Genomic DNA, 17161 nt, shown 5'->3' with positions numbered 1-17161 from the left:
CTGATTAACATTTTTATAAATTTATTCAAATGAGAAGCGCTCAATATGGAAATGACGCTTGGGGCCGACGCTCTAGCAAAGCAATTAAAACTCGAATGGCTTTATGAATTTTCTTGGTGCCGCCAACAACGAGGGCAACAGCGCCCTCAGATCGAGATGTCTGGACGTTTTTATGTCGCGGTGCACTGCCAGCGGCTGCTCCCCTTTCGCCCCCGTTCTCCCTCCCCACACCTTCAACACTCCGCGCCGAGTTGCAACATGTGGCATTAATTATGCGGCGATAATGTCTTTCTTTGTTGCCAAGAGTTAGGATTCTTTTTATGAAAGTGTCAGAATAAATTACATGATTCCAAGCCAACTGATACCTGCGCCGCGACACCAGCTTGAGCCCCGGGCGCGCCTCTCAAGGAGTAGCTTCAGCTTATGCCTATGTCGCGCATTAGGATTTCAGCGTTTCAGTCTCCTTCATAATTTCCTCGCCTCTGTCTCAGCCCTGCCTGAGGATGGGGCATATGTATGCGAGATACGCCCCAAGAGAAGCTCGGTGGCGTGTGGGTTCACCCTAATTCACCCTGCTTGGCTTTTCGCTGAATATTAAGCTTATACGATTAAGTCTGTGACCGAAGAACGACTGCCTTGGAAGGGGAAAGGAAATAAACTATGACAGAGACATGATGTTCTACACGTCAGCGAATTGGCTTTTGCTCTTGCATTCAATGGGGGTTCAATTAGTTAGAGAGCGTGACAAATGCATATACGTACGAACGTAGATGTATGTGTGCTTCTTGCATAACCTTCTCAATCAAGGCAGCAGAAACCTTTTCCCTTCCATTTGCATTTTGGCATTTCTGGAATCCTTGTTCCCAAATTCGATGTCCAGCTGCGTGTTTTCTGTGGTTTCGGTTCGGCCTTTGTCCAAATCAAAATATTTGGAAACCGGAGCTGCTGATGCGGGTGCTTTATGATGTGGCCATAAAAGAACCCGTCTTCACGCTTTCGCCGGACCACACTGGTCCGAAGAAATCTCGGACCGTCATTAGGCACAAATATGCCACAACCAAATGCCGTGCATTGCATTTTGCGTCATTCGTTCGATTGAATGCAACGCGAGAGGTCGTTCTTCAGGTCGATCATAAATCATTCAAAGTGCAACCGAACTAACCCTTTCCTTACTCTCTGCTACCTGTCTCACATTGAAGGATTCCAGTTTTCCCTATGGAAAGCAGTCACTTCGTGCCTCCGATCTCTGGCTGCTCGATATTTTGCAGTCGGACCTCATCGTCTGTCTTTCATTTTATGAGCTAACATATGTCAATATTTCCCTCTAATAGGTAACCTTATAAACTATTCGTAATTGAAGAGATTCATAGCTTATGGGCATCATCATACAAGAAGGCAGTATTAAAAGGAAAAGATATGTAAGTAGTTTATAAAGTAATTTACACTAAACACTCAATCGGATATGAATTGATGATCATATAGTTTTTAAGCTATTGATATAACTCACCTCATAAAATATTTGTTTTTTATAGAGCATATTTTGTTCTTGAAAAGACGTTGTGTATTTCGTCGAAAATCTATAACTAGGAAGAAAATAGGTAACGATTAATCTCAAAATTATCGTTCGAAAACCATATTATACTTATATTAAATAAGCTGTAATGGAATAACAATTCATTTATCGTTGGTGCAACTCTGTAACATTTGTTTACATGACTAAATTATTTTGCAGCAGGCTAAGAATAATAATTTGCTATTTCCGCCGACGGTATAGCCTTATGTTGATAAACTTCATTTTCTGACTTAATTAAAAATTATTTTAATATCAGCAATTTAATTTCTTCATATATATTTTAGGGCAATCTACATATGCATACGGATATATATAGTATATAGAAAAAAATTCCCTGAATATCGGCCTACACAAAAAAGGGTTCTGTGTGAAATGGATTGAACTCTTACTGTAAAGGAAACATCAATGTACACTGCCATTGGGATCGAAGATGAAATCTACGCACAACATTATCATTATATATATTTTTCTGACTATCATATAACCATGAATGACGCCTAAGCACCTTATCAATTGAACGACTTATTGATACCCTTTTTATATGTATTTATTTAATTTATTTCTATGTAAAAATGTATGTATAGCAGCTATGTAATATTTGCATGTTAGTATATTTACTACAATTGTACACGGAATGTCAGCTTTACTATCCGTACGCCCGTCCGTCCATTAAACACATGCTTTGCCATGTACCAAAAGTTAAGTGCATTTTGTGTAGAATTTCCGTACTGCTATTGGTGTTATTACTGACTGACCATTTATTAGATATGATTTGACTATTGCTGCGATCGTTACGGAAAAGTCTGCTCCTCTATCCGAGCGTCCATTCATCTGTTTCTGCGATTTTCCCTGTCATGTACCATTAGAGTAGAATTATTGGAATATACCTGATGCTCATTTTCTAGTAGCTTACACCCTTACTCAAGTATATATACTATATAAGTTACACACTTACTTACGCACACATTTGTAGTCACCTGGAGGAGTCTGCCGGAGCAGTTGGATTGGAAGTTGCTTGCACGAGAAGCATTGTACGATAAATCAGACTTACTATTAATGTCCGAAATGTCAAAAATGGCGGCAACAAATCAGTTTAATTGAATCCACGCCCAGGCCACAAGAGAAACCGACGAACGCGACTCGCGGGACGGACGGACGCAGGTTGGGAGAAGCACAAAGTACGGATGGCCCAGGGACCAGCCCAAGAGCCGCGACCGCGAAGCATTACAGAATCGAAGAGCAAAACACAAACAAGCCAAGCCAACGGCACTTCGAGCCGACCCGCAAGTATTGTTAACGTCAACTTTTAACTTGGCTTGAAATCACACGCGAAATTGTAATCCACATTTAGATATGCATGCGTATGTGTATGTGTGTGCGGATGTGTGTTGTATGTGCATTCACAGTTGGGCGAAGGGCGCTGTAGCAGAGCGTTCCTTTTCTTTCATTGTCGAAATTCTAATTAATTCTGTTATTTTGTACAGCACACGAACCGGCTCGAGTTGATTTACAGCACTTTTTTGTTTGCATTTGCGTTTGCGTTTTCATTTTCATTTTCATTTCCATTCTCATTCTCATTTTCTTATTTTGTTTCATTTTTTCTTTCAATTTGCACAATTGGAGAATGGCAGCCGTGCAGGCTCCGGGCTTCGCCTTCTACTGTCTGACTGCGAATGCGACACCTCAGGAAAATTGGAAGCCTCGACCCCGATTTGGCTATCGAGCATTCTTGTCCGCTTCAATTGTCGGATGGTGTGTGGAGCAGGACGCCTGCTTTACGCGGCGTCGACCTGAGAGCAAAGTGTCCAAAAAATAATATTTGCTGTTCAGTTTGACAGTTCAGTCAATGGCTGCCGCAGCCGCAGCCGCAGCCACAGCCGATGTCGATGTCGATGTCGATGCCGAGGCGAAGGCGAAGGCGAAGGTTGTGGAAGCGCAGTCGGCGCACGAAGTGGCGTCGAGACAAGAACGAAGCAAAAAGCAACAGCAACGTCAAATGTGTGAGTGAGAATACGGGAAGACAGAGCCGCCAGTAACAGTAACAGCAGCAACAGCAACAGCAACAGCAACAACAACAGCAACAGCCTCAGCCAGAGCCACAGCAGAACATCAACAGCCAGAGCAATCAGATACAGAGACAGACGAACGGACGCGCTCCGCGAAGGGGAAAAGGTGTCTCTTGACGGTGGTTGAGAGCCAGAGTGAATGCTTCACTTGCCTCACTTGCCCGGGCTGGCCCATGCAGGCCGTATACACATATGCATGTGTGTGTGTGCTTGTGATATGGATGGGGATGTGGATGACGATGACAGCGTTGCCTTGCTTAGTTAGACAAAAAAAGAAAAAAAGGTCATAAACCCACAGCAGAAGCAGTGGCCGCAACACTTACGCTTGCCAGAACGCCAAAGAGGACAGAGGACAGAGGACAGTGGATAGGGGATAGAGAGATAGAATACGAAAACGAAACGAAATGAAAATGGAAATGGAAATAAGAATGAGAACGAACAGGAACAGAAAGCTGAGAGCAACCACATGCCAACAGCAAGCACCACTGGCATCGCCGGCTAGCGGTGAAAAGATGAAAAGCCAGAGAAGCAGCAGTTCAAGCAAAAAGGCACACCGATGGGCAATAAAACGCGTTGGCAGCTGCCCTCTCCTTCTGTTGCGCGCATTCGGCTCGCTCCGTTTCGCTCGCGCGCGCACTCACACGCACACACAGCCGTACACGAAAACAACCACCAGAGCACTCGCACTCGCACTCGCACGAAACGACTGACACTCACACACACAGACCCAGGCCCAATCATTTTATATACGCCATTTGCTGTCTGCTGTAGATACATTTGTATCTTTATGTGCGAAACGAGTCAGCGATGCGTCGGCGACGGAGATCTGTATATACTTTGCCTTTCCGTGTGTGTGAGAGTGTGCGTGTGTGTGTGTGTGTGCGTCTGTAAACTCGCTGCTGACGACATCGGCATCAGCGACGAGTCAATTTTGAGTTTCAGTTTCGCATAGAAGTGGTTGTTGGTGTCGCTGTTGTTTTTTCTCTTCCTGAATTCATTTGATTGTTATTCCTTCTGCATTCCGTTCTGTACCCGAAATTAGCAGAAACGAAAGCAATCTGTCTAGATTCCACCACCACCAGCTCTTATCTTCAATCGAAATTGGGGTTCAGTTCCCAGTGCGCATCTATCACCCGTTTATCTTTTGATTACCACATCGAATCGTATTGAATTTAGGAGGCAAGGAAAACACACACACACACAAATAATAAAAATACAAATGAAAAGAATAAAATAACATTGACAAGATGGTCGCCTAAAAGCATTTTATTTTAACGCCTTCCATGACCAAAATCAGTTGGATGTAAATAAGCCCGAGAGCAAATTAGCTCGATATCAACCCTTTTAACCAACACCAAAAATATGTATTCAAATGTTACAGCTTTATGTTAAGCACGAACTCGATTAAGCATATGTATTGTTATACCCGAAACTGGCGAAACTGGCGAAACTGGCGAAGCCCAAGCTCGGGTTGAATACAAGAAACACGAATCGAATCGAATCCCAAATTCATTTTATTATATTAAATATATTTAGAAGGAAGGCTTATGGACTATAGACAATTAATACTAAATTTAAACATGTAAGAAAACGATTACCCGACTAGAGGATATCAAAGATATTATAAACGTTTTTGAACTGTCACTTCAACTTCCTCTATCATATTTGTCCAAAATAAAAACATATTCTCGAATAAGGATATAACATATCGTAGTTGGAAATTTGCTGAGAGGAAAATGTGATTGAATAGAATATTTCCAAATGAATTTCAATTTAAGCACTACTTTGATCTGCGCCTAGTATATATAGACCTCTATCGGACAGACTCACAGAACTCGAGGCTAAATCCACTCAGCTGGTCTTCCCGATCGAGAATAAATCTTGACACAATTCTCTATCTCTCTCTCCCGCTCTTTCGTCTTTCTTTATCCCTCTCTACTTCTCTGTCTTTCTTTTTATTTCCCTCTCTCTCTCGCTCCGTCTGTCGCTCGCCCTCTCCCTCTGTCAGTATGCTACAAAGAACGAGAAGAAGAAAACAGAGTCATAGAGAAAAGTAATAGAGACAAATGGCTCAATAGAATTGTGCAAGGAATAATCTTCTGTTAAAAGAAATCTGTAAGATCTACTACAAGGACAACACTTAAAGCTGGAAGCAAACAAGAGATTCGATCATTAATATATTGATTATATATAATATTAATTGCTTTTGTGATTCAGGAAACAAAAAATGATAAAGGACGGGTCTTACATATGTTATCCATCCAAATTAGGATATATTTAAATATACTTAATAGTTTGCAACGCGCCTTTCTCTTTATTTATACATTTTATTGACGTAATACTTAATTTAAAGGTATTGTGGGATAAACCGTAACATCATCTTTATTAACATATTTTCTGTAGCCCTAAAGGAAGAAACAAAGTAGCAGAAGTAAATACCCAAACATTTAATATAATGAAATTGTAGATGATACGCACAGGATTTGGTCGCTTGCCATAAAAGCAAAAGTCATAGTTCAAGAATTGCTTACTAATTTATTTATGTCCTTTTCGTAATATTAAATTACATTATCCTTTATTTGACTATATTAACATGAAACATTACATTTCTTGAATTATTGTATGTATTGAGTTGTTTCTCATGACATTTACACCCTAATTTTATTTGGCTTCTTATTGACCATTATAAAATATATTCAAAATGTTTTTCCATCAAAATAATGCTTGTTCAGACTGCTCGTCTACGATATCCCCTGAACCCTTCGAAGAAGTGATATTTGATAATCATTTTTCGCGTCTTTCTGCTTACACTCACACATAGAAAAACATAGGGATGCAAGCATAAACACACATTGGCAGCAGTGTGGGCGTACTATGGAAACTTAATTGCCTAAAAGCTTTTCTTGTTGATGGACTATGCCTATGATTATAACGTGATTATAATTTCAAGTAGATATCGTGCATAATTTAAATTTATCTCAAATAATCGCCATCTAGATTTTTTTTGCTTGGGCTGTTATTCCCAGAATGTTCTCCGGCCCAAATGGTAACCCTAGTCTGGCTGTAGAATACTCATTCATAAAATCCAGATGCAGCACATTTCAAGATATATATTTATTGATTTGCCTCATCTCGAACTTGCAACCACAAATCATTTTGGCAAGTCACTAAAAAATGTCATTATCAATATAGTCGTTAAATTTTGAGCGTTTTAATTGTAACCATAGAGGCTACCGTTCTCCTGAAAGGACACGCTCCCAGCTGGCGTATATCCTACATTTCACTGTAGCAAAGAACATTTTAAGGACTCACTATATCTACTCGTTCTTTCAGAATGACTTTGGGATGGTTAAATGATTTTCGATTTGTATAGCTCCGCTTTATAGGATTGCAAACTTATGTCCATGCATATCCCCACAATTTAATTATATTCATTAGAATATAAACTGTAAAGTGTTTGTGAGTCAAATGTTTTTGGAAAGCGAAAGTTGATTGGGTTCGTTACATTGGAAAACAAGTCAAATACTCGCATTATTTTAAAATAGCCCGAAAGGAAACATTTTCGGCTAGGGGTGCGATAATTGCATTCGACTTCAAAGCAAATATCTGTCATACGCCACCCTATGAAACCAAATAGAGTTCGATAGACACGAATACGCTCTCTTTGTACATAACATAAAAAACGCATTAAGTCGCTGGGAGACACTTTACTTCACCATCTTTCAAGCTTCACAGAGGGGAATGTTTATATAACGGGGTACATTTTATAGCATTTCCTTTGTGCGCATATTCTGCATCCCCTCAATGCCGTTTACTTAAAAATCTGTGTATATTTCAGTTACATATAACCAAGTGAAAGTATATAAGACAGAATATGTTTCCTACCCTCAGGCCCTATGAATACAATTGAAGTTAATATCTTATCATAAGTTAACATTTCATTTTTGTACCCGTGCATATGTGTTTTATTCAGACCTCACCTTTCTTTCCGGTCCGCTACTCATTGTGTATCATATTTGATTAAAGATAGCATCTTTTGATGTCACGTGCGCTTCGTATATGTAGCATCAAAGTCAAAGTCCATTTTACATCCATTTTACATTGACAACTGAAATACTGGGAAACAAACTCCAAGCACATATTGCTACGTCTCTTTGACACCAATGAAACGTACGTATGTCTCCCTTAAATTCAGTGTATATCACCGCATCGCCGCGAAATTATCATATGAAGAACGGTTAGAAAACGTCTGTCTCACATACTTGCAAAGAATAAGAGCTCCATTCGCTCTAGTTTCGGAAAATAATCTATTTCAATTTAAGCGTTTGTATAACACAATTACAAAAATGCTTCCCCTGTAATTTTAAATATAAAATTTACCATACTGAACAGAAATGCTTTGCCCTTATATTTATCTTCGTTTCAGAACGCTGTGCTTTGTGGGTGCAAGTTAAAGTACTCTAGTCGGCATTTAGCGACATTTCGCCCTGATGCCTGCGAATAAAATTCCAAACTTACTTTATACATAGACTCGCACACAGACGCATATACGCATAAGCTTACAGTTCTAAGTGGACATCGGTATAATAATATCCCAATCGCATAACAAACAAGTAAGAAGGCTCTACTCGAGACAGCTCGACTACGAGATGCCCTGAGCCCTCTAATCTGATATTCTAATCATTCTGTACTTCTTTTATGCACATTTACATACATAGACATGCATCCGCACGCACGTATAAAAACATACTTTTTCACAAAACCATTTTTCCCATTTTCAACAAATAAGAATGTTACTGACTGTGGAATACTCATTCACATCCCATTAACAATTTGGTAGCTAAGTTTAGCTCTAATACTGTAGAAAATTATGTTTTCCCCGATTTGCCACGCTTCTACTGGGCGTAGAAACCTCATATATCAATAATTTTCGGGTCATCGATAGAGGAGGTTATAAATAACTTAACTATCCATATATCCGTCGAAGCTTTTTGGTCTTGGGTAGTCAGCCCGAGTGTACATATATACCAAATTTGAGTAAGAAAACTCTAGTCGAGACTGCTCGGCTACGAAATCGCCTGAACCCTTCGAATAATTGCTATTTCACAATAATTCTTTGCGTCTTTCTGCTTACACTCAACCATTGAAAAACATTGGGATGCAAGCATAAATACGCATTGGCTATAGTGTGGGCTTACTTTGGAAACTTAATTGCCTAAAAGCTTTTCTTGTTGATGGACTATGCCATGATTATAACATGAAAGATCGTGATTATAAAAACGCGAGTGTGTGCCAAAGTACGTCTCTAGTATTTGAAATATGCCTTGTACAAAGGTGTGGGTGATGGGATGGATATAGGGGTGGGGGGTAAATTACAAAAAAATCGAAATTATATAAAATACATATGAATTTACATATCAAGTTTTCCGACTCTACCTCCAAAGCTTTGGAGGTGTAGGAGATATAATTAAAAAACTAACTTTGATAAGGTTTTTAATCGATAACAAATTAACGGGATGAGTTATCGACTTTTAGTGATATGCTCGATATGCAATATGAAGTCTTTAGCTCTTATATGTCTAAGATCGATGCGTTCAAACATATCCTCATATTTGACGGACAGATGGACAGAGCTAAATATTCTCAGCTCGTCGCCCTGTTCAAGAATACATATATGTACTCTGTGGGCTCTGCCCCACCTCCTTCTACCTGTTACATACATTTTAACAAAACCATTTTACCCTGATTTCAATCTTCATAGAATCATAGCATTGGCTTACGCGCAAAATTTCAGCGTTCTATCCGATCCAGCGTATCCGATTTACCACGCCAGACAGTTCACAATACTCAGTTTAATCAGATAATAAGAAAATAAGATTTATAATTATGCAGAAAAATACTCGTATATCACTTTGCAATAGTCTCGCTGGACAATTTAAGGACAAATAATACTTCCAACATACGGATGTAGAGTGAGTAGAATATCAGATTGGAGGGTTCAGGGTATCTCCTAGTCGAGCAGTCTCGACTAGAGTTTTCTTACTTGTTAATAATCACCTGGCCTTGACTATAAATTTACAATTGGATGTGTATTACCTCTTTTACAATTACAGTTGCAATGCCAACAAAAGTGGATAAGAAATAAGCCTTAGAGATGTCTACTGACTGCCTCGATGCTTCAAATACTACTTAGTTACTTTTATTTTATTTTTTTTTTATATTTTTATATATAAATAAAAGTCTATTCTATTCCATAAAAATAACACTCATTACAATTACATTTGCCTGATGGTAGAGCATATATCCTATTATCAAAAATTTCCTTTTATTTTGTAGAAGCCATCCAGAAATAATTGAGTGAAACTCAATAATATATATTTAGAATATTAAATCTCTAACGGGCAGTCAGAGAAACGTAGATTGATTATCAATAATTCGCGTTAGTTAATTTTAAATTTTATCGATGCCCTTCATATTTGTAAATAAAACTTCAGACATCACAGTTACGTAATAATTTATTTAACCTTATGACATATTTCAAAACAAGACTATTTCGATCTAGATTTCATTTTTAGAAGCGCTGCATTTTATTTTATATGAAAATAAAAACGTTAACGGTAACTGAGAGGCAAAGCGGAATTCAAAAGAAATGTATATGAATAAATAAACAAAGGGAAAAATTGACTTGAATCATCGGAACTTGTTAGCTAAAATTAATATTAAGTTTTGTATTTCAAATAGGTTGCAAATTTATGTTGTATATGTTTATTTATTCTTTGTTTTAGTAACTTCTATGGGGCTTATGAATAAATTCGATGCTGAGAGGTCGTCCTTGAATCGCTTCGATAACCTCTGCGACAAGAGCCTTAATAGTGGCCAAAAGTACTTACCAAAATCATAATTGAACTCAAATTAATAAAGAAAGGATATTAAAACTAAGAAAATTACTAAGTGAGCCAAGAGGGGTTTTGAGCGGATTCCGAAGATATTTTGGTAACTCAGTAAATAAATGCAAAGTGACGAATTGGCTAAATGAGTTACAAGAGTATTATATGCGTTAGTTTGGAAATTTTGTATATTTGTTGGATTTAATTTTTGCAATTTGTTTATTTTATTCACAATAATTAACTTTTTAAAAAAGAGAATTGCTAATGCTATGTAAAAATTTTCTAAACAAACTATAATCGAAAATAAGCATAAACATAACCGACTTTAGACTACAACTTATGCAAAGGGTGTGAAAGAATAATAATACAAGAACTAGGATAAAGCAATTGGCGAAATAATTTCATTAATAATTAAGTATGCATGTAAAGTATATATGCGGCATACGACAATCATGTATGTAGACATACTTGTACACAATATATTATATAATGCATGAAGCAAAACATTAACAAAAATTCGATAATTACACAACATAACTGAACTTAGATGTAATATCAGGATTAAGCTGAGTTGATATACATAATACATATATATATATATATATATATATATATATATATATATATATATATATATATATATATATATATGTGTGCCTTACTATGTATATATATATATATGTAATCTATATATAATTGTAATGTAAGTAGCTTTAAGGTATGTATGGTAAATTAATTGTTGCTCAACTCCGTTCGATTCGATTCCACAAGTATTTCTTAAATGTTATTGTTTAAATGAATTTGCTTCTTTAGGATTTCCTTCATTTTGTTTTTTAGTTTTAGTTTTAATTTATGTTTTACGTTAGCGTTCACTATTTTCTTGTGTCAGATCAAAAGCGCCATTAACTATGAAGTAAATATGCACAGACATCAAATAATTTTCAATAAAATTAGTTTGACTTTTGTATTCGAAATTTCTACATACATAATTTTGTTTAATTTAGTTCATTATTAGTGTTTTTACTAATTTCTCGAATTTGCTTTTCTTTATTTTTTTACTGACAAACCATAAATTGATTTAAGACGGTTTCATTTCAGTTTTCAGTTTGCATCCGTTTTTTGTTTGATGCGATTTCATGTCTTAGTTTATATACAGGAACTTAATATTTACCTAAGAAACACGACACAACGAACAATATTTGTAATGACAAAATTTATGCTAAAAGTCCGGCTCTGTTTAAGTGAATTGCATATTGCGTGGGTGTGATCCAACACACGTACATATATATTTATACTCTATTATATATATGTCTATATATGTTGGGTTTCTTATGTGTGTGCATATCTATTTTGTGCTGTCTGTAAAAATTGTTAAACAATTTGTTTGTTTAGGTTGAAGAACTTGCTGTGGACCTACACTTGGATTTAACCTGCGCTTACATTAAAATCTACTACTTCAATTGTATTTGTATTCATAATTAGTATGGATATTATTTCGTATATGCATATAATATTTATAGTTCAAAAGATAGACAGAGAGACAGAGAGAGATAGAGAGAGAGAGAGAGTGAGTGAGAGGGACAGAAAGAAAGATAAAGAAAATACATACATACACATCAAATATTGATAAATTGAATGTGTATCGTACTTCTGCTCCTTCCCCTTCTTCGCCTTCTTCTCCCATTTTTTATATATTGTTTACATTAATGCTTTATGCAGCTAACTCTGCCACTGCACTCACCTACTGCACCAAGCTATAATAAACTGGGTGATTTACATTTGTTTGTCTTGCTTTTATATGGGGTTATTCAAGCACGGACTTATCAATTAACTGTACTTCATTAAAGAACATTTTGAAACTCTTGTTGGGGTGAGCCAACGGTTAAGACTTTGAATAAAACAGCAACGCCAGCTCTTAGGCTCCTAGCTGCCTCCCTCCTCATCGTCCGCCACATTTCTGCCCTCAAAGTGATCTGTGAGGTCCGATGTGTTTGGCATACGGGGTTCGTTGGTGGATCTCGTCTCTCAGCTAGCACGTAAAGTCAAGCATCATCTCGTTCTTGACCGAACTGAGATGGGGCTCGAAGTGTGGCTGCGACGTCGGATGGGGATTGGCTAAATGCTAGTAGGTGGCAAAGCCCATGGCGCCAGCGTTGCTGTTGTCCAAAGGTCACTGGTGCATCTTCGTGGCATGATGACCCATGCTCAGGCCCAGGTTGAGATGGTGGTTGTTGTGGTGCTGCTGTGCCGCTTGAGCATGATTGTGGTTGCTGCTGGAGTTGTTGTTGTTGTTCTGCTGCGTGGCCTGTCGCTGCGAGTTCTTCTTGTTCTTCATGCGTCGATTTTGAAACCAGATTTTTACCTAAACACATACACACGCAGAATCATGCGAACCAATTACAATCGTTTCACTCATTATCATGCCCATCTTCACTCACCTGACGCTCCGTCAGCTGTAGATTACGCGCCAACTCCCAGCGCTTCTGCTTCGAGACGTACGCATTAAAAAGAAATTCCTTCTCCAGCTCCAGCGTCTGGAACTTTGAGTACGGCTTGCGCTTTTTTCGCACCGACACCTGTCCGGTCCACTCATGCATCGCATTTGTTGGCGTACAAGGCCCGACAGCGCCCACCGAGAGTCCACCAGAAGTGCCTGGCGACACATGACAAAAATGTATTAATGATTGAAGACTCCAAATTATTCTTAATAATAATTGAATAGGAGCTTTTTATAGTTTACTAGCTAATAATACTAGATAATCACATGAAACCCTGATCAAAACCTGTCTGACCAATAACATCCAAGCCCATCGATGAAATTAAATACATAAAATTTAAAACTTTATTCTTCTTTGTCTCTCATTTCAAATCTTACTTATTATTATATACTCAAATATCAAGGTAAATCTCCATCAAAACTGTTTCTAATCATCTTCCTATATTCCGTTAATAACAAATATTGGAGGGTTGCTTGGGAGTGGCTACTCCTAGGTGGTTTCGGGCTGAATACACATGCTTATATATGTATATATGCCTGTTGAACAGATATTTTTCAATACGCTAATTAGACGGCAAACTCTGTAGTCGCGTCGTTTTTGCTACGGACAAAATCAAAGTGGAACAGCGATAAAGCGAGTGGAAGGCTGTTGCGACTTACCTGTGCTCGAGTAGGCCTCGGGAAAGGCGCGCAGCCCACCAGGTGAGGAGTATGTGGGCGTCTCGTAGCTGGACTGCGAAGTGCCCTCCACTGACTGCCGCGCCGCTGCTGCCGCACTAACTGAAGCATGGCGCTCGTCGGTGGCGCTCATGTAGGCCGCTGCTGCAGCGGAGGTTGGCTGATCGCGATAGTTGGGCCAGTATGCAGGCTGCAGACGAAGTGGGCGCGGGGGAGAGGTGGAAAACAAAGGTGAGGTTGACATTGAGTTGTTTACGAGACGGCCGAGTCGACTGTGCGGCCCGATCTGAGCCGGGGAGCAAGTCAGCTTGGCTACTGCTGCTACCGTTGGCCTCGAGCACTCACCTGAAACTGGGTCTCGGGGTAGCCGTAGAACATAGGCTTGCGATCCCTATCGAGATAGTACGGTGAGGCATGGTACTGGTTGAACTCATTCTCGTACGGCCACGGATGCGCGTGCCGCTTAACTGGCGTCGTTGCGTCCGTTTCAAAGCCAGGCCTGATCGCGGGTATATGTATTGGTGCTAATGAGATGGACATGTCTGTAAAATACAACAGATACATACAAATACAATACATCGTCGTTATTGATGACCTGTCATATAACACAACTCAACGAGCATTGTTCGTTCTTAATTAAGCACTTCAACCTGCGCACATACATATACGTGAATATATGCATATACATTGGATAAATACATACATAAATAGCTTTCTAATACAACTTTATTATTAAAGCAGTTGTATGAGAAAACCCATATTATTTGTAAACATATTAAAAGATATCGATTAAAACTTTCTTAAATTTGAACTTGCTTACTGTATAGGGAACTAATAATAGAATGATTGTAATAATATTAGTTAAAGCTGCGCATTTCTTAATATATTACAAAATAAATATAGACTACATTTTGATAAAAAAGAAATGTTATATTTACTTATTAATAATAATAATACTTAGATCAAGAATACCACCCCAACTACTTTCAATATATACCTGAGCATTATATATTTATTTGAAAAATATATGTAGTGTACAAAAATAAAAATAAATAAAAAATAATATTCTAAATAATATAATATTCTAAATAATTACTAAAGAATCCCTGTAATCAAACTTCTTTAATTCAGAATACAAGCTGTTATATTTGTATGAAGAGTTTATTGCATGGCAACCCGATGACCTAGTAATTGCTTTTCAACCGATTTACAAACCTATATTTAAAGACTACTATAACCTCGCATTTGTATTTCTATAGAAATACAATTTTTTTCATTTCTATATTTTTTTTATAAATTATATTATTGTATTTATATTTATATATATTTTATTTTTATTATTTTATTATGTTGTTTAATGATTATAACATTTTTCTATTTATTTTTAATAATTGTTATAAGCTCAACAGAATCTTATAAATATATTTAGGTGTTTTGTATATTTTATTATTTATGGCTACAGCTTCTTGAATTATACCACCAACGATTTTAATCACCCTTAATTTCTTTTTATTCCTATTTCCTAATTTAATTTAAAAAAAAATCAATTTACAAAAAAAAATAAAAAATAAAATTAATTGAATTGTAAGTGGAATACAAATTCATGTCATATTTATAGTTTTTTGTATAGTTTTTTAGTGATTCCAAACAGAATTAAAAATTGCATATATTGTGAATAGATCATATATAAAAGCCTCTTTGAATAAGGGAACATAGAATGATTATTTGCATGAAAATTGCAAACCCAATTAGATTATTGATTTGCCTGTCTCTCACATTGGCGAATCCAATTGGAAGATGCTTTGAGGGCTTACCTGCTTGTTGAGAACTAACACTGGAGGGAGAGACACTCGCTGTTGTTGGAGCAACAATTTGGCTCTGGCCAGATGCCACAACAGAGCTTTGTTGCTGGCCACTTGGGGCGCTGTTTGGCGTCTGTTGCTGCTGTTGTTGTTGCTGTTGCTGCTGCTGTTGTTGTTGCTGCTGATGATGAGGTGATGTGAGATGCTGAGTCTGCTGTGGGGCAGTTCCAGTAGGCGTCTGGGCGGGACTAAGGGCACTGCCAACAGGAGTTGTTGTAAGCTGTTGCTGCTGCTGTTGCTGCTGCTGTTGCTGCTGCTGTTGCTGTTGCTGTTGCTGCTGTGGCGGGGGCAGGTGCTGGAGAGGCGGCTGTTGTTGCTGCTGCTGCACGGGCACGATTGGCACAGGTGGGGGATCCTCATACATGGCAGCATGCGTAGGGGTGGAATGTGTTGTAGGCGTCGTCTGTTGCTGCTGCAGCACAGAGGTTGGTGTGGACAATGCAACCGAGGCGGAGGAGACAACCGTATGCTGCAGATGATGATGCAGTGGCTGGGTCTGAGGCAGGTGGTGGTGATGGTGCGGATGGTGATGCAGTTGCTGCAAATGCGCGGACTGATGCAATTGTTGCTGTTGCTGCTGTTGTTGCTGCTGCAGTTGTTGCTGCTGCTGCTGTTGCTGCTGCTGCTGTTGCTGTTGCTGGTGGTGTTGGAGCACGGCGGACGTCGAGGAGGGGTGGGGATGTGGATGAGGATGAGGATGTGTGTGATGCGGCCCCCACCAAGCCCCGGCAGTGGCGTGCGACCCGACTGCCGAGACATCGTGGGGGTCGTAGAGAGCGCACGCCAGCGGGATGGTTGGGGTTTGGGGGAGGGGTGGAATATTTACGGTTATTTTGAATGCGGTTCAGTCAGTCGGCGGGAACAAAGGGATCACTCTCAACACACCGAAACACCAATCGGGGCACAGCCCTGGGCCACAGAGCAGAGTGATTCGTACTATTCCTTGGTCTGTGTTTCAATTTCGTTTTTCCTTTTTTAATTCTTTTAAACAATTTTTACGTTCAGCAGAAGTTTATTGTAATGAGTCCAATATTTTTGCAATATTTTCGCTTTGATTTGAATTGATTCGCAGTCATATGAAAACAGTTTCATACAGTTCTTCTAGTTGGTTCAGTCGTTGTTTTACTCACGCACACACACACACACGTACACGTCGACGACACGCACACACACAAACGCACGCACGCTGAGCTGAGTTAAGCTGAATGAGATACGCCGTTGCGTGTGAGGGAGAGCGGCAGAGTGAAGAGCTGTGCTGGACGGGCGAAGAGAGCATGAATTACATAAAGCCACCCACAGTTGTCGCTGCTAGGCCGACCTATTCGATCGAAAGCGAGTCGAAGAGAAGAACGAGCACAGGGTGACCACAGTGTTCGGAGCTGGCACAAATGTTTTCAAATTGGGCTTTTCAATTGGACTTCAATTTGGTTTAACTGTTATTTTTTTGGTCAACTTGTTTTTTTTTTCCTTTATTTTTTTGTTACAACAATCTTAAAGTCTTTTATTTTTCTTCTTCCTTTTTTGTACTTTGTATTCACTGTTGAAGTTTAGTAAACAATATAGTTATAGTTTTTTTTTGCGGAATTTTGATATTACTG

The 17161-nt window shown here is 38.6% G+C and overlaps 1 protein-coding gene and 1 long non-coding RNA gene across 2 annotated transcripts in view; both read right to left on the bottom strand.

Annotated features, from left to right (window-relative positions):
- LOC115563577 (uncharacterized) overlaps window positions 1–3996 on the bottom strand; it is a 112075-nt gene extending 108079 nt beyond the window's left edge. The window contains exons 1-2 of the long non-coding RNA XR_016197254.1: window positions 2533–3996; window positions 1508–1583 (exon numbers count right to left, since the gene is read on the bottom strand). This is a non-coding gene — a long non-coding RNA (uncharacterized LOC115563577). The remainder of the gene's footprint in view (window positions 1–1507; window positions 1584–2532) is intronic.
- Window positions 3997–10136: 6140 nt separating this feature from the next.
- Window positions 10137–15927, bottom strand: Abd-B (Homeobox protein abdominal B). The gene is made up of 5 exons (XM_089256599.1): window positions 15516–15927; window positions 14047–14243; window positions 13684–13891; window positions 12965–13179; window positions 10137–12888 (listed from the first exon to the last, which is right to left on the bottom strand). Exons 1-5 carry the CDS (start codon window positions 15925–15927, stop codon window positions 12697–12699), a joined length of 1224 nt encoding a protein of 407 aa, XP_089112725.1. The 3' UTR covers window positions 10137–12696.
- Window positions 15928–17161: the final 1234 nt, after the last annotated feature.

The sequence above is a fragment of the Drosophila navojoa genome, chromosome 2, assembly GCF_054131105.1.
Source record: "Drosophila navojoa isolate 15081-1374.11 chromosome 2, UAZ_NAV_1.0, whole genome shotgun sequence".
In the NCBI taxonomy this organism is placed as follows: domain Eukaryota; kingdom Metazoa; phylum Arthropoda; class Insecta; order Diptera; family Drosophilidae; genus Drosophila; species Drosophila navojoa.
This window is presented reverse-complemented; position numbering and strand designations above follow the sequence as displayed.